Source organism: Ochotona princeps, chromosome 21 (assembly GCF_030435755.1).
Source record: "Ochotona princeps isolate mOchPri1 chromosome 21, mOchPri1.hap1, whole genome shotgun sequence".
NCBI classification, from domain to species: Eukaryota; Metazoa; Chordata; class Mammalia; order Lagomorpha; family Ochotonidae; genus Ochotona; species Ochotona princeps.
The window spans coordinates 21,839,018-21,863,590 of NC_080852.1; the positions used below are offsets into that span (position 1 = coordinate 21,839,018).

A 24,573-nucleotide genomic window follows, 5' to 3' on the forward strand; every position below is an offset into this window, starting at 1 on the left:
TTGTCTGCAAATAATGATGTAAGGGACTTTGACATACTGTTCCTATTTTTCAGTTGAGTAGTTCATCTCTCTGTCCTTCCTCTGGGTTTGTATCTGATTTGGGGAGAGAGAGTCCAAATTTGTTTATTTAGGAAGCAGATGCAAAAGTCCAAACATGAGCCACGTCCTAACCCTGCCCCCAGTGACTCTTAGAACAACATGTCAGGGGGACTTTGTGAAACGCTATCTGTTCTTGGGAGGAAATTTGCTGCAATGTGAGTATTTTATCCTATTAAGTATTTCTAAAATTAAATTAAGGAGCATACAGTGTTTTTAAGTTGGAAAATAGTTTCCTGAGTATACTAAAGTGCTGTCACTTTTTTCCAAATGCATACATATTTTTAATCTCAAATTCAGTTTCTCCTGTTATTTCATTGTTGAGCTCAAAGGAGATAAAGCTCTTATTTTTATTCCCTCTGTGGGTTTTAAAATGTTTAGCTCGTAAAATTATATAATCTCTTAAAAAAGCAAAAGACCATTGCCAAATTTAGAATTCAAAACAAGGAGTATGCCTAAAATAATTCTTTAGAAAAAAGCTTCTTAAAATCCCAAGAACACAGTCAAAATTGTAAAAAGACACCAACTTGAAGTAATTTAAATGACACAGTTTTATAGCTGTCTTAAAATGACCTTGAGAAAATATTTCTCCAAATGAACTCTCCCTTAAATAATTCTTTTAGACAGGATCTTGAAGAGCAGACTCTCTTGAAGTGAATTGTTTGCTTTGATGCTGCTCTTTTCTTGCAAATTCCACAGGACAGAATATTGAGTTTTAACTTAAGATAATGAAAGTAATTTTCCTTTGAAAATTACATTTTTGGCCTAATTGTAAAGCCTGTCTGCAGGTGAGATTTAATTTAATCCTTTGAGTACTTAAGAAGCATTCCTGAGCCAGTGGCCAAAAAAGTGACAACATTAGCACGTTATGTATTGACAGTGTGTGGACAAGAAAAGACTCTTTTCTTGATGAGTATAATGATTTTTTTTAGCGACCTTAATGGCTATTTTTAATTACTAAAATATTCATTTTTTTAAGTAGCCAAAAATTACAGGATGTACTTCTATTTTAATGTTCATTGCAATTGAAGTGTAGTCTAGGGATTAAGTAGAAATAAAGCAGAAATGAGGGGCAGGTAGTATCCTGTCAGCCAAATTTCACATTTGGAATAAAGTTGAACATAGATGCTTATAATTACACACCTGTTGTTATTAAAAGAAAACACATCAACAGAATTCCACAGGTCAGTTGCATCTGGTTATCTTCCAGAACTTTCTGAAGGTCCCGTATGTCTCTCTTTGCCCCATTATTTCCTTTTTAATCCCTCTTTTTCTTCTGAATGTCTTATGTCTTCCAATAAGCAGACCAATTTTCCTCATGTCAGATACTATTTGAATAAATAAAGAAACCCATAAAAATGAAAGGTGGACGCGGACTCATGGCTGAAACTTGATCCCAAAGCAGTATAACATATATAGCTATAATTTGCAGATAAAATTAGTGTCATAAAAAAGTTAATCATTTCCTGCTCAGTATGTGTGCAAATCTACTTTTGCTTCATACAATGATCCTCTTGTGTAATTACTCTGCTTTTTCTTTTTCATTCGGGGGTCTTTGGTGTGGGGGGCATCTATGAAAGAAATTGGGATTTTTGCATACTGTATTTGATGGGATTTTAGGTTTTTAGATGGAGAACAAACAGAAGTAAATCTGGCTTTCTGACTATCCTGTCATCCAGCAGAAATGATTTTACGTGATAGTAGAAGGGTTTTTTGTTTGTTTGTTTGTTTGTTTGTTTGTTTCGGTAGAAGGCTCTAGATCACTTAACTATGCTGCCGTTCTCTCTGTGAGGTTATCCATGGTGAGCAAAACAGGAAGCTTCTTTCTGGTCTATGGCATTCATTTACTAATATTTTTACATCATGGATAGTTCTAGACGCCCCCTGGGACTTTGTTATTTTATCAGCGGACTTTCTCATGATGTTCCGTTTTAGAACAATTTGGGGGATGTTTTAAATTTGCTGTGTATTCATTTTGTATCTAAAGGAGAAATTACAGAAAATTCCATACTATTTGGGAACATGCTGTCTTGGTTAGGGCTTTGGATCACATTTTTAAAATGAATTTTAAGAGAAAGAAAATCATATCAATGCTCTGGAATTTGACAGGCACCCAGCCTGAGAAGCATGCACTTTTATTTCCGAGTCCCTTCTGCACTGAGGTTGGACAGCTGCTGAGAAAAGAGCATTCTAGGTCTCTCCATGTTGGTTGTGCATGGGGGGCAGGCAGGGCTGCGGTTGGTTTTCCACTGTCCCCTCCGCCCCGTCTGTCTGAATGTGATCTTTGGCAGGACGGGTACAGTGCAGTATCACAGATATTCCACAGGGTGTCATCGCGGCGTTGCCTCTTCCAAGGAGCACTGTCTGGCGGAGGTAACTTGAGGCAGGTCCCATCTGCTATTGAAAGTTCCAGCCGTGGAACATTTGCTGAGGGCCTACTATGTGCCAGCTCAAGGACAGGAAAATCGGAGCCTTCAGTGCCATGCAAGTCTGCTTCTTCACTCAGTGTTTGACATTTTGGCTGGCAGCCTGTTAACCAGCACCTGTGTGTGCATGTGAATTTATATTTCCCATGTGGCTTCATGCCATGAAGGAGGGAATTTCAAATGGAAGATCTGGTTCTGTGAAGGACTTGGTTACCTTCCGTCCATCCCCTGGTGAGAATGGATCCCTAGGTGTATTAGGGCAGAAGGGGACTGAGGGTTCCTGCTCCAAACTGCTCTACCAGAAGGCTGAGGCGGGAGCTGGGGCTTCTGGAATCAGTCTGAAGGAGAAGCCGGCTTTGCCCCTGATTTTTTGGTTCACCTAAACAAGTTACTTCATTTGTTTTCATTTGGAGTCCCTAATGGGATGTTAAGGAATTAAAAAAGCAATCCATTTGATGAAAGCATGTCGTGGCTCTAGGTCTGAAATGACATGACATAAACTTACTTTTCCTTGCTCCTTCCCTCCAAGTGCAATTAAATACCTGGAAATAATTCCACTCCCAATCACAACAGGACCTTGAATAGTAGGAACCAAGAAGGCAGTTTTCCTTAGGGCCTCGGGACTTTTACAACACCACCAATAAGGAATTCCCTGGCTTTTCTTTCCAAAGTGCTAGGACAAGGGCAGGACACCGGGTGGCCCTGTATCCTGAGCTGCCAACAGGAATGGGTGGGGATAAAGAAAGGAAAGGGAAAAGGAAGAGAAGGAAGGAGAGGAGAGAAAGGAACACTTCTTTGGCTGGAGGAGTTGAGAGGCGCCCTACTGAGATTTACTGATGGCTGTGTCTGTCCCTGTGAATGCTGCTGACAGAGGCCCAGCAAGCCAGCCCATCTCCTGTCTCAACCTGTTGCAAGGGCTGGGCTCAACCTGTCTATCACACAGCTTCATTAGGAGATCCAGGATGAACCAAGCTGTCCTCAGCATCCAAGATCCAGTAGCACAGCCGAGACTCTTCCCACCTTCAGCAGTAATGGCAGCAACCCAGGAGAGATTAGCCAGAACCCAAATGTTAAACTCAATCTGATGACTGAAGGGGCCAATACAGTGGCATAATGGGCTAATCCTCCTACCAGGACCAGCATCCCATTTGCACATAGACTTGTATCCCAGCTGCTCCATTTCCAATCCAGCTCTCTGCTTCTAGCCTGGGAAAGCCGAAGAGGATGGCTCAAGACCTCGGGACCCTGCACCCACCGAGGAGATTTAAAAGAAGCTCCCAATTTCAGATCAGCTCAGTTCATAGCCATTGCAGCCATTTGGGGAGGGAACCTGTGGATGGAGGTTCTCTCCCTCTTTTTCTCATTCTCTTTGTGTAAAATCTGCCTTTCAAACAAAAATATCTTTTAGAAAGAAGATATATAAGCAGGGGGAAATCACCTCTTAATATACATTCAAAATTTCTACCATACAATGGAAAACCATCTCTCATACTAGGAAAAATTGCTCTTCATAAAAATCTCCTGCAGGAATGAGAAAAGACAATTAATGCCAGCACTAAGATGAATCAGATGCTAAAATTAATTTTAAGATGTGTTAGGTAGTTAAAAACTGGTTAAATATTTACAAATTTTCTTGAAGAGAATGGAAAACTTCCCTGGAAGCACTCCCTGTTAGGGCGAAAATGACAGAAGATAGAATCAGTAAACTTGATCAACAGCATGAACTGTACCTGAATGACGGAGAGAAAATAGATGAGAAATCAGGTGCCTAGAACTCCTAAACTGAGGAGATAACAAAATATCCCATCTTCAGGTCCTCCAACCCAAGAGGTAGAGGAGAAAGAATATATGACTGAAAATGTATTTGAAGAAGTTATGGCTGCAAAGTTCTAAAATTTGACAAACGATAAAAATCTATGCACTTGAAGGGTTGAGTAAACCCCAAATGGGCTAAAGGCAAAGGACCCTGTACAAGATATTTATGTTTAGTTTTCAGGGATTTAATAATATAAGTCTTGAAGCAATGCGAGAGCGACTCGATATTAAGAAGGGAACATCATTCAGATGATGGTCAGTTTCTCACCTGGAACCACTGAATCCCGAAAAAATAGACCTAGTGTTCTTAAAGTGCAGAACAAGTAAACATACATCAGCCATGAATTCTGTGCAGTGAAACTATCCTTCAGGATTGAAGGGAAATTAAGCGTTCTTAGACAGGGGCCAGTGTTGTGGTGTAGCCCGTTAAGCCACATTTGCTAGGCTGGTGTCATATATGGGCACCAGTTCGAGTCCTGGCTGCTCTAGTTCAATCTAGCTCCTTGCCAATGGCCTGGAAAAGGCAGATAAAGAAGGCCCAAGTGTTTTGGCCCCTACCTCCCACATAGGAGCCTAGACAAATGCTGGCCATTGTGGCATTCTAGAGAGTGAACCAGCAGATGGAAATTCTAAGTCAGTCTCTCTTCTTCCCTGTCTGTGCAACTCTTTCAACTAACTAAATAAATTCTTTTATAAAAGAATTTTCCAATAAGGGGACCCTACAAGTATTTGTCACTAGTATCTATGGATGTATGGCTATCTTTCAGGAATGTCAGAAGAAAAACTTACAAGGACAGACATTTTATGTGATAGTTAAGATGCTGCTTGATTTGCTCTAATTCAATATTGGTGTATCTGGGACTGCATCTTGGCTCTATTCCCAGCCCTAGCTCCCTGCTAATGTGTATCTGCCTCCTAGGGAGCACACTGAATGGAAGCCGGAGTCATAAACAGACCTGGGATTTGAATTCAGGTGCTCTGATAGGAGATGAGAGCATCCCAGGCAGCACTTGACCATTTCATCGGATGCCTGACTGTCTCACCAACATATTATTAAGTTACATTAAAAATATGCCTGGTAGGGCAACTTGGGGAACTCCCCTACTAAGCAATAACTCCTGGTGGGGAGCACAAGAGCCAGGGCTGAGAGCAGGCCAGGCCAGGCCAGGCCAGGTAAACCTGCAGCACTAATCAGTGTTTTTGTGGGCCGAGTCTGTAGCCAGGCCAGGCTGGACCAGGCCGCAACACCCCCTGTCACGCATGAGAGACAGGATGGTGTGGGCTACATCCGGCTGGGCTAAACTACAATACCTGCCTGTGAGAACTGAGAATGTGGGCAGGGCATACCAGGCTAAGTTAAAGAACTGATCAGCATGTGCAAAACCTGGGGTTGGAAACAGGACTGGTCAGGAAACTCTGGGGACTCCCATGCTAGGCTGCAGCTCCCACTGGTGAATACAGGTGCCAGGGCTGTGGAGCAGACCAGGCTAGGCAAGGCTGCAGCACCAATCAGTATAGATGTGGACTTGGTCTCAGTGTGAACCAGACTAGGCTGGGCTCCAGCACCAGCTGACACTTGAGAGAACCAGAATGGGTATGGGACAGGCCAGGTTAGGCCTTGGCACCCTCCAGGTCACAAGAGAGCCAGGTCTGGGGAGGACCAGGTTAGGCTAAGCTGTAGCACCCATCCGTAAGAGCCAGAATAGGTGCAGGCCAGTCGGGCAGGGCTATTGTACCTGCCAGTAAGTCTCAAGACTGGAGACTGGCTATGTCAATCCAGGCAGCAACACCTGCCTGCACCTGTAAGATCCATTGCTGGAAGTGAGCCTGATAGGGGAACTTGCGACGCTTCTTTACTAGGCCCCAGCTCCTGCTGATGAGTATGAGATCTGGGACTGGGAGCAAGCCAGATTAGGCTAGGCTGTAGCACCTGCTGGCATATGTGTGAGCAGGGCAGCGTCAGTCCATAGCATACACTGGCACAACTGAGAACCAGGATGGGTTGCAAGCCAGGCTGGGTTGGACTGCAACACCCACCAGTTCACATGAGGGGGCTGGGGCTAGGATTGAGCCAGCCCTCCTAGGGCTGCTGTATCCACTGAGAAAAGAAAGTTAGACTGGGGGCAGGCTGGGCTGAGCCAGGCTGTAGCACCTGCTGGTGAATGCCAAAAATAGGAGTGGGTTGTTTCCAACTGGGCAACAACAGCTGCTGGCATTCACAAGATCCATGGCTGGGAGCAGGCCTAGTAGGGGAAACTCTGAGACTCCCCTGCTGAGCCTCAATTTCCATGGGTGAATATGTGAGCTGGGACCCGGGACAGGTTGCTCCAGGCAGGGCTGCAGCACCTATCAGCCAACATTTGGGCTGGATCTAGAGGTAGGCCAGGCTGAGCTAGGCTGTCACTCACAGTATTGTGATAGAGAGCTAGAATGGGTGTGGTCCAGCTGGGGTAGGCCACAGCATCAGCTGGAAAGTGCCAGGACTGAGTGCAAGTCATGCCAAACTGTAGTGCAGTACCCTCTGGAAGATGCAAGATTCAGGGCTGGGAACATGCCTGGCAAAGGAACTGTGTGCACTCTCCTGCTTAGCTGTACTTCCTGCTGGTAAACATGAGAATCAGAGCTGTGGGTAAGCCAGGTTGGGCCAGATGGTGGCACCTGTTAGCAAATGTGTCAGTTGGATCTGGGAGCAGGTCAGGCTAAGCTAAGCTGCATAAGAGCTGGATGGGGATGCACATTGAGCCAGGTTAGGCTGCAGAAGAGACTGACACACCCAAAAACCCAGGTTGGAGGCTGGCTTTCTGGAGGTTTTGGGGGTTGCTCCACCTAAGCCATGACCTCAGTATGTGTGGGTACCAGGTCTCTGGTGGACTGGTTAGGCTGGATTGTAGCACCTGTAGATTAGCATGAGATATGGGACAGGGGCAGAATTACTAACATTAGGCCTTGCTATAGTTGTATAGATACCTTAAGAAAGTACATTATAACAGATAGAGAAAGGGAGGGAGAGAGAAGACAGAGACCAGTGGAATAGAGGATCCAGAAATATACCTACGCAATTATACTGAACTGATTTTTTTGTAAAGATAAAAGAATATTTTGATAGGGGAATGAGTATGTGCATTGTGTACAAATTGCTAACATTTTTTATAAGCTGGAAGTTTGTGTCTTTTTTTTTTTTGTCTAGTTAAAACTGGCTGCATTGAAAGTTCTTTGTTAAAATGTCACTTATCCTGTTAGAATTGCTCCATGTGGGATAAATATCGCTCTCAGAATCCTTTGTAGAGGTGGGTAAAGCCTGGTCCATGGACCAGTGAAGGCCCAAGAAAATGTTTGTTCCTGCCCTACTAAAGCAAACACAGGTGGGAATCACAAATCAATAAATCCATGGTAGGCTTTTTTTTTTTTAAAGGCAGAGTTAGAGAAGCAGCTACATATAGACATTTTCTTTCTGTTGATTCATTCCCCAAATGGACACAATGGCTGCAGCTGGGCCAATCCAAAGCCAAGAGCCAGGGCTACTTCTAGGTCTCCCATGTGGGTACCAAAGCCCCTAACATCTTTCACTGCTTTTTAAGGCAGATTAGCAGAGAGGTGGGATGAAAGTGGAGCAGTTGGGACCCAAACCCACACCCACATGGATAGGAATGTCACAGACTGTGACTTTACGCACTATGCCACAACACAACTTTTAAGTGGATTTTGTATAGCCCATTAATGGTGTTAAAAACATCCAAATGGCCCTTGGTAGAAAAAAGTTTCCCCATGTCTGATTTAAAGCATAAAAAGAATAACCTATTTTTATTCCAGATCTTAAAAAATAATGTGAGAATAGCAAGCAGACCTTTGTAATGTGCCCCTACCACCACCATGCTCTGTGTCCCACTGGTGTTTTGTCTATGTTTAGGTTAGATTTTATTCAAAGGAAATTTGCAAATAGTTAAAGCTGCAACTCAGTTGAGCTTGAATTAATACAGAGAGAGATTTCTGGGGGGAGGGGCTTGATCTTATCCTATGGCTATGGGAAATTCGAGTCTAAAGCCAGAGGGGGGGAACATTTGCTGACTTTGAATATGGAGGGGAGAGGCCTTGTGGCAAGAACCCGTGAGTAACCTGCAGCAGCTGACAAACTGATGTCAGTGACCTGAAAGAGCCTGGGAGGAGACTCAGCGTTTCAGATGAGAACTCAACCCATCCGACCCCGGGATGGACGTTTTAAGGGATTCTAAGCAAAACATCAAACCTGAAAACAATTATGCAATGCCCAGACTTCTGATCTGTAATTTGTGAAAAAAAAAGTATGTATCATTTTGAACTGCCAAGGGTGTGGTAGTTTGTGATGCAGCGATAGAGTAGGTTTATTTACATCTTCATGTTCAAGTTTATTGGGCCCTCGGTAGGAGTCAGCTCTGCCTGTTCCAGTGACATCTCTGGCATGCTGAAAAAGCTATTTCTGAAGAACTGTGTGAGATTAGAAAACTAAATTCATGCCTCCAAAGCCTGCTTTTCCTTTTTTAAAGAACTTCTGATCTGTCATGGAGTATGTTTGTACTTCAAAAAGTCTGTGGATCGGACCCAGCACAATAGCCTAGTGATTGAAGTCGTCGTCTTGCATACGCCATAATCCCATCTGGGTGCCAGTTTGTATCCTGGCTGCTCCACTTCCTTTCCAGCTTCCTGCTTGTGGCCTGGGAAGGCAGTGGAGGATGGCCCCAAGCCCTTGGGACCCTGCACCTGTGTGGGAGACCCACAGGAAGCTCCTGGTTCCTGACTTTGTATTGGCTCAGCAAGAGCCATTGTGGCCACTTGGGGAGTGAACCAGCAGATGGAAGATCTTCCTGTCTTTCGTTCTCTCTGTAAATCTGAGTTTCCAAGAAAAATAAATAAATCTTTTTTTTTAAAAAAATGTCTATGGAAAATAGTTACTTGGTGCATGAAAATGTTTAGCCTACACATAGTTCGACCACATATGCATTTTACCTGAACTTAAAAGCAATGCATTTGATTTATTTGGAAAGGAGGGTGTGATTTGGGAGGGTGAAAGAGAACTAGAGCTAGTGAGAGAGAGATCACACTCAGGTAGCCGACTCACTCTCCCAATGCCTTAGATTGTTAAGACTGCAGCTGGTGGATGCCAGGATCTGAGAACTCAACCCAGGTTTGCCTAGGTGGGTTATAGTGGTGTAAATATTTGAGTTGTCACCAGCTATCCTGTTATGCATCTGCAGAAAGCTGGAATTTGAAGTGGAACTGGGACTGGAACTCAGATACTCTGATATGATATCTAGGCATACCACAATGCCTGACCAATTTAGACAGACATCTGTCATTCCATGAACTTTTTGATGACTTACGAATGACTGGTGTGCAGTGCTGGCCACACCTGACATGGGAATTCAACAGCACCCACACTTGCCTAACATGCTACTGACAAGGTGGTCCACTATGTCCTTTTATGTTGGGGTGATGTACAAGCACTCTTGGTTTGTGTAGGTATCTTACTCAGTGCTGGTAGCAAAGACTTGCATGGACTGTATCAGAAGTGTCTGAATCACGTTTTTTGAGTCCCACAGGAGCTTGGGAAAGAAATTTCAGAGTAATTGTCTCAGAAACCTACCATTTGCTGCTTTGGGAGTGAATGCCAGCCTTTTCCTTTAATGTTGTGGACACAGTCATTTGCTGTTTGACCGTCCAGCTATACCCTGTCTTCTGGTTTTAGGAAGGCTGTTATGGAAAGTGAAAGTACCAATAGTTGTTTACCTATCTTCCCTTGCACTTAGGGTGTGTTCCTTACCTTGACTGTTTCATTGGCTGTGCCCATTACTGTGCCTGTTCCATTACTGCCACGACTCCAAGGCCAAGGCCACGGGACTTTGTGATGGTAGTCCTGTTGGCAGTGTTCAGTGGTCCATGGCAGCCTCGACCTGCTCTGTGAGCCTCAGTGTGTTTAGTAGTCAGCAGCTGGTCAACAGCATTTTTGTAGTCAACCCTTGCATCAGCTCTTTGGGCATCATTCCAGAAGCTCTTCCCTGAACCTGGTTTCTTCACCTTTCGGGTGGTTTTATGCACTCTCGGCTTTCCTGCTGAACTTAGCTTGAGCTGTTTCTCTTGCTTTAGCTGTTAACTTTGGTAATTCATGTGTGGGTAACACAAACCCTGGGGAAAAAGGTACCTTGTCAAGAACAAACTACTAATAACCAAATTTCAGAGTTGCATAAAAGAAGCCAGATTGTATTTGGAGATATAAAGCTGCTTAAGCATTTTAGATACCCTGAGGCTATGTGTATACTGTAGGAATCACCTTTCATTTCCTTGTAGAGTACCAGAGCTGAAGGAACTCGGCCATCATTTTTTTTTTGTATTGTCTTTGTTGCAGCCATTCTCTTCAAGGTTCCTTCCTTCATCAGTTCACTTAATCAGTGAGTGGTACTATTAACACAGGTGGGTGCCACAGCCAGAGCACTAACAGGGAGTGTAAGAAAGCTGTTGACCTGATTGAATTCACTGAAAGGTTTTGGAGATAGGAAGAGAGACAGTCTTTGTTTTTCTTTCATGGTTTGTTTATTTGAAAGTCAAAATTACAGAGAGAGCATAGACACAGCGATCCTCCATGCTGTGGTTCACCCCCTTGATGGCCTCTACAGCTTGCACTTGACTGGACCCAAGGAACTTCATCTGGGTCTTGTTGTGGGTGGCAGCTGCCCAAATGCTTCAGCCATCTGCTCCTTTTTCAGTCCATTAGCAGGATGCTGGATGGGAAGTGGAGCAGCCAGAACATGCATGAACTGGTGCCCATATAGGATGCCGGTGTCTTGGGTGGCAACTTTACTTGCTGTGTCACAGTGTGGGCCCCAAGGAGGCAGTGTGTGAGGAATATGTAGGATCCAGAGAAACTTTGGGAATAGCTATGGAATGTGCTCATGTGTAAAAGTTTGAGTAGGATTTAAATGCATGACAAGTGGAGTTAGGAAAAGCATTCCAAGCAGAAGAAATGGATGTGGAAGGATAAGGAGGGCCTTTTCCTGGAAGGAAGTAGGAGTTGTTTGGCCTTGTGGCTGGTGAACGATTAAGCAGACCATCTCCAGGAGGGCCTCATGCATAATATCAGGAAGATTGGATCTTTTCAACATCTGAGATTTCTCAAGAAATCCACCCTTTCTACTCTAAACCTCCTGCTCCCTGATTTGCAATTTGCTTATTTCCTATTTCCTGCTCTTTGAACCCTGTGCAACCTCAGCCCTTGAAGAAATGGATTCCAAAAGTTTTTCTTGCAAGTGTCATAGCAATGTGTGAACATGAGAAAGCTGTAGACATTTTTTTGAAACATCCAGAATTTTACGTTTCACTAATGTACTGAAATTTAAATTTTAAGAATTTCAATCATTTTTTTAATTCCAGGAGTAACAAAGAAGCATTTTCTCTTACAACTAGTCCTTTGAAAAAGTAAACACTTGAATGTTTAAAACTCATTGAAAGAACTCATCTGAAACATTGTAGTTGATTTCAAGATGAAGCCTTGTGGGCCAGTGTAAAAAAAACATGAGCAAAAGTTAAATCATTTGTCATCTGCTTGCTAAATGAAATGCGTGAGTGGATTCCTTTTATATACATGTCTTTTTTTTCTATACAAGAATATTTCCTTTTAATAAAATTGTTGATAAATTATTTTACAGTATGCTTTTTTTTATCATCTCTGAGGATTCTGCTTCCAGAGTTAGCTGCACACAGTTCACTGCTATATGTAAGCATCATTTTGAAGTATTGACTTGACAGCCATGGTATAAAGGAACCAATCATTTGTAATTGGTTGTACTTTGATATCTTAGTCCCTTTTGTGTTGCTACAACAAAATACCCGAGGCTGCGTACTTTAGAAAGAAGTTTGTTTAGCTCTGGAAGCTCTGAAGTACAGCCCTAGCATCAGCGTGTATGGTGAGAGCCTTCTGGCAGTGTTACTGCATGGGAATAAAGCCCATGTAGTTAGACAATTCACGCAGAAAACTGCAGAAATGTATAAAAGTGAAAAACAGACACTTCCCTCTGGCCCTACCATCGACAACCTTCTTCCAAGCGTTAAAGTTTCTTGGGATTCCCTCCCCCAACCACTGGATGTATGTATTGATTTATAGATTGATTTGATAAATTTATGCAAGAAACTATATCCTCCATACCATTTTACACCCTATGTCTCTCTCTTAAGAATCCTTTGTACTCCATTTCTTAAAGTGGGGCAGCCCTGCCTGTTTCGGGGTACCTCAGGTATGGGTCTTGTTATCCTGTCTGCATTGTTTGTGGATCTACTGGGACACAAAGTGAACAGGCGTGTCCCTCAGCTGGCCCCAGGGTCATCATCTCCTAATCCCACAGCTCTTAGGCCCTACCTGCCTGCTGGGAGGAGCGCTGATTCTCAGTTTCCTTTGTCATCTTTATCGTTGTTTGCAGAGGTCCCAGGGAATTTCATCTGAACTCACAGCTGGTTTTCTTTGTCCTCTGTCTCTCAGATGCCCAGCATCAGGTGAATTGGTTACCTACCCCCGCCATAGGACCAGTGTCCTCAGAGGAAGTCACTTCCGTCCCCTACCCAGGCCATAGTCTGCTAGGAAAGGCAGGGGAAGCCTAATGGGTTTGCTTGGAGCCACTGTGTGTTTGCACAGTGTATCCATGGGTACATGTAAACTCGAAGTCATGATGGACACTCTCCTCAGGAGTCCGTTCTCTCAGCTGCCAGCCAGCTTCTTCTATGCCATGATCGTTGTGACTCATGGCCATCCACATTCATGCACACACATTTGCTTAAAATGTGAAGCCACGTGAACTCCTGTCTGGAGTGGAGGAAGTCTTAGTTTCGACTGAAGAGGATTGTGCCTTTTTGAGTTCCTGTGTTCCTCATGGAGGAACTGTAAATTTTAACAGTGGAACACAGTGTGTTTTAGTGAAGGAGAAAGTTAACTATTTGACATAGATGCTGAGTTTCCAGCATGTCAATGTTAAGGCAGACCAAAAAAAAAGAAGAAGAAGAAGAAGAAGAAAGATGGATAGATGGAAGGGAGGGATATCGGAATGAAGGGAGGAATGGAAGTAGAGAGGGAATGATGGGGGGGAGGAGGGAAGAAGCCATCACTGTTACTTTCCACTGTAACCACTGGAAAAATAACCAAGCCCATGTCCTATCCGTGGACAGTTGGCAAAATCATAGTTTTTGCCTTTAGAGCCCTAATGATGCTGTTACTGCTGCCACTTTCATTGTGGCTGTCCCTGTCTCCTCCTGCAGCTACCAGCACTATTTGTATTGTCATTCCAGGTTCATGCTGGAGGACTCAGGCGATCCCAATTTGAGTCATACATTGTGAAACATGCAGTTGGAATGATTCCCTGAGAAAGCTGGGTACAGAATACAAATATTTTGAATGGACTTATCTGAGAGTTGTACTGCTTTTTTTTGCTTGTCATTTTAAAACCCTTAATATGAATAAATTGTTTGTACAGTGGGGCTCTATTTAATCCATAGATAAGAAATACAGGGTTTGAAAGCAGAGAATAAAAACATGAATGATAATGTACGCAATGCCCAAGAGAAGGTCCTTGCTGCTGCCGCTGCTGCTGCTGCTGCCGGGCAGGCGTTATAATCGACTGTTTGGTGTGTTTATTTCAGGCTGCAGATAGGAGATAAAAGTGGCTGGTTGGTTGCCAGCACATGACTTAGTTGCCAAATGGAGTGTTTAGTACTTGTTACATTTGACTTCTATCGCAAGCTCTTCCCATTAACAGTCTGCTGGTGATAACCTCTTTGGCTTTTCATGTGGTTACTTTGAAACAGCCACTTGACAGCATTTGACATATCGCAAAGTTGAATATTGAATCAAGGGGTGAGTGAATGAGTACATGGGTTCTGCTATATACTGATACAGTGTGTGGTGCAAAACGGCCACCCAATAAAGGGCTGTTCAATGAATGAGTTAATCTTGTGTAAACATTTTTCCCGTTCACTGTTCCAGCGTTAGGTCCCTGGACTTGAGACTTAACAATCTGGGACAAGGGATAGACACAGATAGGGATAATAGTGATTACATATGAGAAGGCTTGCACAGTCCTTCCTCTCATGGGGATTACTGTTTACATACAAAGTTGAATGAAATGGAAGCTCTCCTGAACATGGCCTTGGAGTGTAAGTCAAAGTGAAGCATCCTCCTGCCAAAGGTTTCCATAATCTTATGTCTGTTTTCTGTTTTGACAGAACGATGTGAAGATTCTTGGCTCTGGATAGAGACTAACATGTGCATTAAAAACGGTGATCTTTATTTTTAGATTGAGAACTTGCAAGAACAACTTAGGGATAAAGACAAGCAACTGACCAACCTGAAAGACAGAGTGAAGTCCTTGCAGACGGATTCCAGCAACACGGACACTGCGCTGGCCACGCTAGAGGAGGCCCTGTCAGAGAAGGTGAGCTCACGCTCAGCAGGGGGGGATTGGCCTGTAGGGAAGCATTATGGTGAGGAGGTCATTCCTGTGCATTTGAACACACCTGCCTGCAGTCCCGTTCAAGCCTCGCATTCCCATGCCAACCCTGTTCAGTAGGCTTAGCCCACTGTGGCTAGGGCTGTCTTTCTGAAATCCCTCTCTCATCACATCACCCTTGGTCCTCCTGGAAATCCTCACTTAGCTTGTTCTTGCCTAGAGGATGCTAACAACTGTAATTCCCTCACCTGACTCCCTGGGTCCATCCGCCCATCTGCTCTGCTTCGTGCCTCAGAACCTCTCTGCCTGCCTGCCTTCCATCTGTGCTTTCTGTGCCTTTCTTTCCTGCCTTATCCTCCATCTCTGTCCCCTTCTTTTCTGTGCACTGTGTTCAACTTCTCGGTTTCCAGTTGTACCACATTCCCTCCTGTTTCTGACTGTGTACACGGTGTTACACAGCCTGGGTTGTGAGTTCCTGTCTGTAGGCGTAACCACTCTGCTTCTGAGAAGCCAGCTTCCTGAGGAGTTGTAGCACATGCCTGTCAGCCGTGGGGACTTGGGAGCTGGACTGGCTGGGTTCAGATCCTAGGTCAAACATACACCAACTTGGACAAGTTACATCAGCTGTCAGTTCCTTAGTTGCTGCTTCCGTAAAAGAAAATTGTGATAATAGCACATATTCTAGTACCTGAGGAACAAATGCATTGAGATATGGGATGTGTTTAGAACAGGGGATATAAATTATAGTTGTCATTGTTGCTATTAATCATTCCCTTAGGAACACAGCCTAGATACCCTCAGATATTCTCCTGGATGTCAACAAGGGCTGGGACCTAGGTCCTTGAAGAGGTTGTGCCAGGCCTAGGAGAGGTCTAGCACTAGGAGGATGAACTAGTGAAGGGGCAATGGAGCTGCTAAGAGAAAATACATTTTTTTAAAGATTTACTTGTTTTTATTGGAAAGTCAGATATACAGAGAGGAGAGACAGAGAGGAAGATCTTCCATCCACTGATTCACTCCCTAAGTGATCACAATGGCTGGAACTGAGCTAATCTGAACCCAGGATCCAGGAGCTTCTTCCAGGTCTCCCATGCAAGTGCAGGGTCCCAAGGCTTTGGGCCGTCCCGACTGCTTTCCCAGGCCACAAGCAGGGAGGTAGATGGGAACAGGGCCACTGGGATTAGAACTGATGACCATGTGGGATTCTAATAAATGCAAGACAAGGACTTTAGCCAGTAGACTACCATGCCAGGCCTAAGAAAATATATTTTTTTTCAATTTGGCTTTTATTCTGAAGCAAATAGGAAGCCATTCTGAAAGTTGCCTTCTTAAGACTTACTTAGAGTAAAATTATGAATGGATTAATGATATCCATTGGACAAGTTTTAATGCTTACTGACTTAGAAAATTATTTATAATACATCTTGTTCTAGCTAAATGGATTCATTCATTCTCTGGGCGTTTATTGCAGGTGAATTTTGTATATCTTGTATCCTTGCCCTTCTAAGTGTTCAAGGACAGTACCTGGAGCAATGACTGGAGTGCTGGTCAAGTTCTCTAGCACCTATGGAAAAAGACAACATCTATTTTGAGTGGATATGTCATGTGTCAAAGTAGCGTTTAGGTCTTTGGTATTGATTATTTTCAGAATCAGAATAAAAAAAATCAACTTTTCTTTGTTTTTACTTTTTTTTTTTTTTGAGAGAGAGAGCTTTTGTTCACCTGTTCACTCCTCAAATGCCTTCAATGGCTGGGATGGTAGAAAACCCAAAAGGTGAGATATAGGAACTCAATCTAAGGTCCTTGGAGTGGCAGAGACTTAACCACTTGAGACATCACCACTGCTGCTGAGTTCATTCACAGGAAGCTGGAACCAGAAGCCAGAGACATGTCTCAAGCCCAGGCACTCCAAGATAGAACACAGGCATCTTAATAGGCCTCTAAAGTGCTAAGCTACACACCTGTTTCCTAACTTTCCAAATGTCCCCCACAGAGCCTGCTGTGTTCTCTTAATGTTTCTCATGACTTGGATTCTGCAGCAGTTGGTAGCAGAAGGACAGGCAGCAATGTGAGATTTCCATTTTGGATGGCATGCCATTACTGAGGTCCAGGGGAACAAGACTCTGGTGCTGGTCTTGCTCTTCCTGCTAAGTAGCTGAGTGAGCCTGGCATGGAGTTCTCCCTCCCAGGGCCTCCCATATCCCATAAGCTGAGTGGGGGAGTTAGATTTAAGTGTCCATGGTTCCCTAAGCCTATATTTCTAAAAGAAGATTTCTCTGCTGTTACTATAGAACCACCACCACCACCCCCCACCCCCGAGAAGTGCCTATTAAAAATCTAAACTATTGGACCCAGCAATATCTTACCTATTCAGAACCTTGCATAGGACCTGCAAATCTGCGCTTTAAAAATATCCCTAGTTCATGTTGATACACACTCTAGTCTGAAAATCACTGCTGTATAATTCAAAAAAAAATCTTTTTTGAAGTTAAGAAGAGAGACATAATTTTAAGGCTATGTAGTTTTTATGCCTTTACTAAAAATTTAAGTATAGGTAAAATAATAATTGTAAGATTTTATTGGAAGACATGTCAAACTATTTTATAAGATAACTTTTAGGGGAAAAGCATTCTTTTGTCAACTTTTAAGAATGCATTTCCAGAAGATTTCATAATGCATTTATTTGTCAAATCTGAATGGAGGGAATATTGGTTCAAAAACTATTAAAGATTATGTGTCCCTTTTGCATTTTTGGGTGATCTGATGTCAGTCCATTTCTACCTCTCAATTTCTTTCTTTTGCAGAAGCAAATATATACCATGTAATTTTCCATGTCATGGATTTTTGGCAGGATTTTATCTTTTCTTCCCCCTCCAAGTCCAATTAAGATTTGATTTATTCTGGTTCAAATCCCAAAGCTAATCCCAAATCTGAAACTACTCCCGCTTGTTGAAGTGTTTTCTTTGGGGCTGAGGAGGTTTCCTGGAAGGAAAGCTCAGGTCTGCAGGAGTCCGTTCTTCTGACTGGCTTCACCACTGGAGAGTGGCATCATCAGAGGACAAGGCCTCTGCTCTGGGCCCTGTCAGTATCTCGTCTTCAACAGGACATTTGAATTGGCTAACCTCTATGTTCCATGCTCTTCTGGAACTACCATGATGAGGAATTATGCAACTTGCTGCTGGGCAGTATCCGGGCCCATGGCATCCTAATTGGACCGTAGGTGACGTGTTGGAGTCTTAGATGACTAGAGGAAGGATCAGGCAGGGATAAAAAAGTAAAAAACAACAACAACAAAAAGGAACATGAGCTTGATGGAAGACAGGAGGGGCTGCTGTTAAGTGTGCCTGACCTATCTCGAAAGATTTGAGTTAAAGGTTTAAAAAATTATGATGCTAGTGGTTAAGGTCCTCACTTGAACGTGCCGGGATCCCATATGGGCACCAGTTCTGATCCCGGTGGCCCTGCTTCCCATCTGACTCCATGCTTGTTGCCTGGGAATGCAGAAGAGGACAGCCCAAGGCCTTGGGACCCTGCACCCGCATGGGAGACCTGGTAGAGCCCCTGGCTTCGTATTGGCTCAGCTTCAGCTGTTGCCGTCACTTGGGGAAGAACCATCGGACGGAAGATCTTCCTCTCTGTCTCTCCTCTCTGTATATCTGCCTTTCCAATACAAATAAAATAAATCTTTAAAAAATTATGATGCTCAAAGCACACCAAAATGTGTCTGAGGCTTAGTATTGACCTATGGGGTGTTTGTTTCCAAATCTTTTTGCATCTCAGTTTCAGTCTTTCAGAGTGATGAAGGATCAAAATAAACAAAGAGCAATTTATTTGGAGGAAGTTTTTCAAAGTGTGCCCAAAATGGAATTCTCATTTAGATAAAATAATGAGCTAGAACTGACAAGTTTATCACAGAATAAAAAGGGTTTAATTATTTATTTATAGTGAGTACTAAACCTTTATAGGTATCCAGCTGGTCTTCCCACCTGTTTTTGTTGTTGTTGTTAATTACTTATCTATCTGGAAGGCATGGCACAAAGGAAAAGGAGGAAGAAAGAGAAAAATCTCTCATTCAGATGGTTGCAACTGTTAGTGCTAGGGCATACCAATGCCAGGAATCTAGAACACAACTTATGTCTCCTCAGTGGGTGCAGCAACCCAGCTACCTGAGCCATCACCCTGCCTCCCAGAAGCTTGAGTAGTTACAGAGCATGTTAGCAAGAAACTGGAATTGAGCGAATTGTGGTTCGAATCCAAGCATTCCAATGTGAGATGTGAGCATACTAAGCTGCATTTTAGCAATGCACACAAACGTTAGTGCCCCTGCTCCCAAAGAGGGTCTTATAATAGTTTCGTAGGTCCCTTTTCTTACAGATGCTCTCCTGTTGGGCCTAGGAGCTCTTGATTTTTTTCTTACAGATGCTCTTATACGGGATCCAGGAGCATTTGGTTTTTAAGCATGCTCGGGATTCTGATGCCCGAGATTGGAAGACCACTTTTCCATGTTCTTCTATTTTGAAGATGAGAAATGGACTCAATAAGGTGAAATGAGTTGCTCAGGAATGAAAATTCTGAAGACTTGCATCAGCATTCCTTGTTTCTAGGTGGAGACAGACATCATCAGTCAATCATGACATCATGACACATGCTAATCCATCAAGACTGAATGCCTCAAAGCCATTTTCACTCCAAGTAGTCACTTGATGGGGATTTTGTTGCCTCCCTTAGATGATCTCAAGGCCTTTGGGCTCACAGAGAATGAGTATGACTGTAATTCAAACCCTCAGGCTCTTAAGTTTTTGACAGTATCACAGTGTACTGTAAATGGCTTCTATCACACAAATTCCATTTTATCCACATTTAATTGAGCAGATCCTCTGAAACAAGGTATGATGTGAAAAAATAAAATGATTAATAGATATTCATGAATTCGTAAGTACATTTAAGTATTTGCTGTCTTTTTGGCCAGTAACTAGAATTCATCAGGCATGCTTCACTATTTCCCTGGGATTATGACATCCCAGGGAGTTTGTTATTCCTTTTGATTTCCAGGGATTTACTCAGCTGTTGAGAGTGTGCAAAAAAAAAAAAAATACCACTCAGTGAATTAAGATGGAATTGGACTTAGTTATAGGATTGACACACAGAAGCCCAAGAGACGGAACCCACTGTATTTACAAAGCCAGTCTCGCCAAGCTAGCCACACAGTAGATAAGCAGTGGAAAAAGCCAGATAGCAGAGCTGGAAGCCACTGCAATCCAGTTCCCGCCTGGTGATAAAGTACAAATAGATTAGACCTGTACAGAGCCAGATGAGTGCCTAAGGAGAGCTTGCCAATGCAAATAAGACTAAAACAAGAACACATTGTTGGAATTTCTACAAGTTAGTTGTTAATCAAATAGATCATGGCATATTAGAGCCTTTTAACACATGTTTTTGACGTTTGGCTCTGTGTAGCTGACAGGCAAATTAGCTTTGTGATTGACGAAGAAATATTTTATAGTATTGAATCATCAATAACACTTAAAAATATTTAGTACTTCCTGATTTTTTTTTGTCATCAATGCCCAAACAATAGTACAGGTGATTAGAGCAGAGTCAGCGACTTTCCCAATGACTCTGACACCTTCTAGATGTTAACATGCTGGCTTTATTTTATTATCCTTACTCTGAAGCCAAGATGATCCCGGATTTGAATTGTGGTTCCTTCCATCAGGTTTTTAAATTCCTGTTGTATGCCACACAGTTGGCATAGCCGTGGGTTAAAACGAGGCATAGGATTTGAGTGTTAGCTTCTAGGAAGGTAGGCTTGGAGAGGAGACTTGGCAGAGAGACCTGAAAAGAGTGTTGAGTGGAAATAAATGCTGTACAATCTTAGCAGAGGGATTCTTGCGGAGAGGGAGGGGGAGTTCAAAATAGTAAGGTGACATGATCAGTTTGAGGCTTAGGAAATGTCACTCCACAGCCACATGCTATAGAAATGAAGGGATGGAGAGGGTCCAGTGTCTGGGTAACCCATAGTTGCAAAGACATCAGGCATCAAGGGCTCAGTTGCTGAAGTCTTGGGAAGCCCCAAAGAGAGACATAACGCACACTCTGGTTATTTTCTTCTTTTACAGATCACATAGCCATCCATTCACCATTGTCATGAGCTGAGCCACTAGAATCACAAACTCACAGGCAATTACTAGACTCATTTTTCTGTTTCTACCCCCCACTGTTGTAATAATATACTTTATTTAAAGTGTCTTTAAATATTTGCTAAACAGCAATGGTACAACATTTCCCCCCCTTGAAAGCACTAATACATAAATTATTATCATTGGGGAGAACAGTTTCTTCCTTGGGGCATTCTAAATCACAGGCTGTTTTCAAGCTAACTCCCCTCTGCGTTAAACACTCTTTTATAGTTGTCTTACATATGAGACCTTGTCTTCCACTGTGATCATAAGAATATAAAGGATTCTCAGGCTTAATTGTTGCACCAATATATATATTTTTTAGATTATTTGTTCATTTGAATGACACAGAGAGAGGTAGGGAGAGATCTTCCATTCACTGGCTCACTTCACAGATGGGGAAATAGCTAGACTCAAGTCAGTAATAACGTGGGTGGCAGGTGTCAAAGTGCTTGATCTGTATTCTGCTGCCCTTCCAGGTGCTTTAGTTGGGGGTCTGGGTTAGAAGTACAGCATCTGTTCTGATACAGGATGCCTGACATATACTGGTGTTCTGATATAGGATGCTAGCATTGTAAATGTTGAGTAACGCTGCAGCACAGTGCCATCCTCACACCAACAGTTTTTAATGTGGCCATCCAAAGCGAATCTCAGCTATGTGTTGAGTAATTTGAAACTAAGTTTAAAAAAATCTAATTCAAGCTTTACCCAAATATGATTTTCCTCTTTTTTTAAGGCTTAAAAAAGTTTTTTTTTTTTTTTTAAGGACAGAGAGACAGATGCAGAAAAAGATGCTCTGTCTGCTAGTTCATTCCCTACATGCCTGCAACAATCAGTGCTTGGTCAGAGAAGCCAGGAGCCTGAAACTCGGTGTTGCCCAAGTACTTGAACTATCTTCTGTTGCCTCAGTGGTTACACAGCAGCAGGAAGCTGAATCAGAAAGTGGAGTAGCAAGAACTTCAGCTGCTACACCAAAGACCTGTTCCTAAAGATTCCTCTTGGGGTCTGTCCTCCTTTGGTCCCCTGACTACCCAGAAAAGAGTCTTTAGAAACTGAAGGAAGGCTTTTCAATGGCAAACAAGGAAGCAAAGCAAAGAGGACTGAGCCGAGCCATCAGTCTGCTGTGTCACTTTCATGAGTCTTGCGTCCTGGTACCTGCATTTTTCTTCCAGAACCGGTCTCTAGGAACTTGCTGGGTACTACCATGAGTCAAGAACAGCCTCAGAGCTTGAGCATTAAGATACCTTGCACTCTGATGCTAACTTTGGTTAACAATTCAAAATCTGTCGATTGTCTTCCAAACGGTGTTAATGTCTCTTTGCACACACATAGAACTGCAGCTCTTGGTTCTTTTGATTCTTCTAGGGCATTGCTTGACTATATTTCTTTTAATTTTATCTTTTAATATGCTGTGTTGTTGATGGGTTTTCATGTCTTTTTCTGGACGATTGCTTACCAGGAGAGAATAATTGAGCGCTTGAAAGAACAGCGGGAGAGAGATGATCGAGAAAGACTAGAAGAGATAGAATCCTTCCGGAAAGAGAACAAGGACCTGAAGGAGAAGGTCAATGCTTTACAGGCTGAGCTGACTGAGAAGGAGGTGAGTGTGCAAGAAACAGTAGACCACCCCGATAACCTTCAAAAACCAGTTTCCATTCCAACTGCGAGAGGGCAGAGCCTTAGTTGGAGGAACTGTGTGAAGGTTAAGGAACCTGGTAAAGCTGCCTGGATTTAAGGGAAAATGCTTTGTTTCCTTCGTTGGTGACGTGCCCTATAAGTTTTCTCTGTCAACCATGTACACTGCAACTTCCTGAAACTTTGTCTTGCTATCTTTCCATATCTTAGAGGAATTATAGATATATTATTATTTATTTGAAAGGCAGACTTACTAAGCAAGAAATGAGAAAGAAAGTAGAAAGAGGGATCTTCCACCTGCTGGTTCACTCCCCAAATGGCTGCCACAGTCTGGCATATTTGGGGGGCAGGGACCCAAGTACTTAGGTCATCTTCTGCTACTTTCACAGGCACATTATCAGGGAGTTGGATCTATAATTTTTCAAAGTGCCATGATCCTTGAGCACTGATGGTGGTGATGATGATTACAGTAATGGCTAATCCTTGTGTTGGGTGCTATACATTCCTCTGTGCTTCTCAAATGGATCATCAGACACCTTGAAGGTGGAAGTGGTTTTATGCTAGACCCAGAGAAAGAGGCTAGATATGGGTATACTGGAAGAGTATTATTTTTATGTTAGAGCAGACAATCTAAATAGTGTTTTCACACCATTTCAAACATGAATACAGACCATAAATGCCACCTTTCATTTTAAAAGGTAAGCCATTATTGTTTAAAGAGGCTTTCTGCTTAAGGTGCATGGAGAAGTAGGCTTGAGCTGTTTTCTCTTTCTCTGATGCTCATACTGTAAAGGATACTTTTAATTCCTGAACTTTTTTTTTCTTTATAAAAGTCTTCTTTACTTATTTTACTTATTGGAAAGGCAAAGACGAGACAGAACTGTTATCTGGTTCATTCTTTAGTTAACCTCAATAGCTGGGACTAAACCAGGCCACTGCCACAAGCTGGAACTCAGTCCAGGTCTCCCACATGGGTAGCACAGAACCAAGTTCTTGAACTATTACCTGCTGCCTTTCACTGTAAACATCAACAAGAAGCTGGAATTGGAAGGAAAGCATAGACTCTAACCCACGCACTGGGATATATGATGCAGGCATTCCAAGTAGTGTTTTTGAAAGCAGGACTGAATGGCTGCCGTAAGCCTTCCAACTTTGACTGGGGTATGTGTGAGGTAGTGGTACATTGTCTGTTCTCTACAGCTCTGAGATATGTGTCATTGTCTTCAGTAGGCCCCTTCACTCTTATTTTTGCCTGCAGAAGATGTCCATCTCCCTTAGGACTGTGCAGTCCTTTTCTCCCCACTGGACTGCACACTGCACACTGCACACTGCACACCTGTTTCCCAGCACCCCGTGGTCCCTGCTCCTCAAATAGTGATAATCCTGTTCCAGTTAAAAGCTCTTGTCTTCATTAAGCATCCAGGCAAAGGAGAACATGAATAAGGGAAGTCTGAAGGAAACTCAGAAGCAAAGTGTATGAACCTGACAATTGAAGGATAATGCTTTTTTTTTTTAAACAGTGGATCATTTCAAAAGAAGTATAAGCCCTCTACCTACTATCTCGCTGCCAATTGCATCCTCAAGAAATCACTTTGGTCTGAGTGACAGAAGTCACAGAAGCTTTGAACTCACTTGTAACCTTCTCATGTGGGAGGAAGTAGTCTTTTTGTACTTGTCACTTTGAAACCAGTGTGGAGACTTCTCATTGCAAAGAGATCATTAAACATGCTGGATTCCTCCATGAATCTTTTCTAAAAAGATTCATTTTATCACTAGAGCGACAGATTTAGGGAGATAAAGATCTCCCATCTGCTTGTTCACCCCTCAAATGGCAGCAACAGTCAAGGCTGTGAGGCCAGGAGCCAGCAACTCCATCTAAGTCTCCCACAGGAGTGACATGAGTCCAAATACAAATGAAGCCATCATGCACTGCCTTCCCAGATACATTAGCAAACAGCTGGATCA

General features: G+C 43.0%; 1 protein-coding gene across 11 annotated transcripts in view; it reads left to right on the forward strand.

Moving 5' to 3' along the window:
* Positions 1–24,573, forward strand: part of ERC2 (ELKS/RAB6-interacting/CAST family member 2) — an 899,314-nt gene that overhangs the window by 418,689 nt on the left and 456,052 nt on the right. For all 11 annotated transcript variants that reach the window (XR_009247350.1, XR_009247349.1, XR_009247351.1 and 8 more), the window contains 2 exons: positions 14,642–14,779; positions 22,433–22,573. Coding sequence is in view for 8 of the 11 variants with exons in the window: in XM_058678726.1 (XP_058534709.1) it covers positions 14,642–14,779; positions 22,433–22,573 (279 nt within the window). In the remaining 3 variants the exon portion in view is untranslated. The remainder of the gene's footprint in view (positions 1–14,641; positions 14,780–22,432; positions 22,574–24,573) is intronic.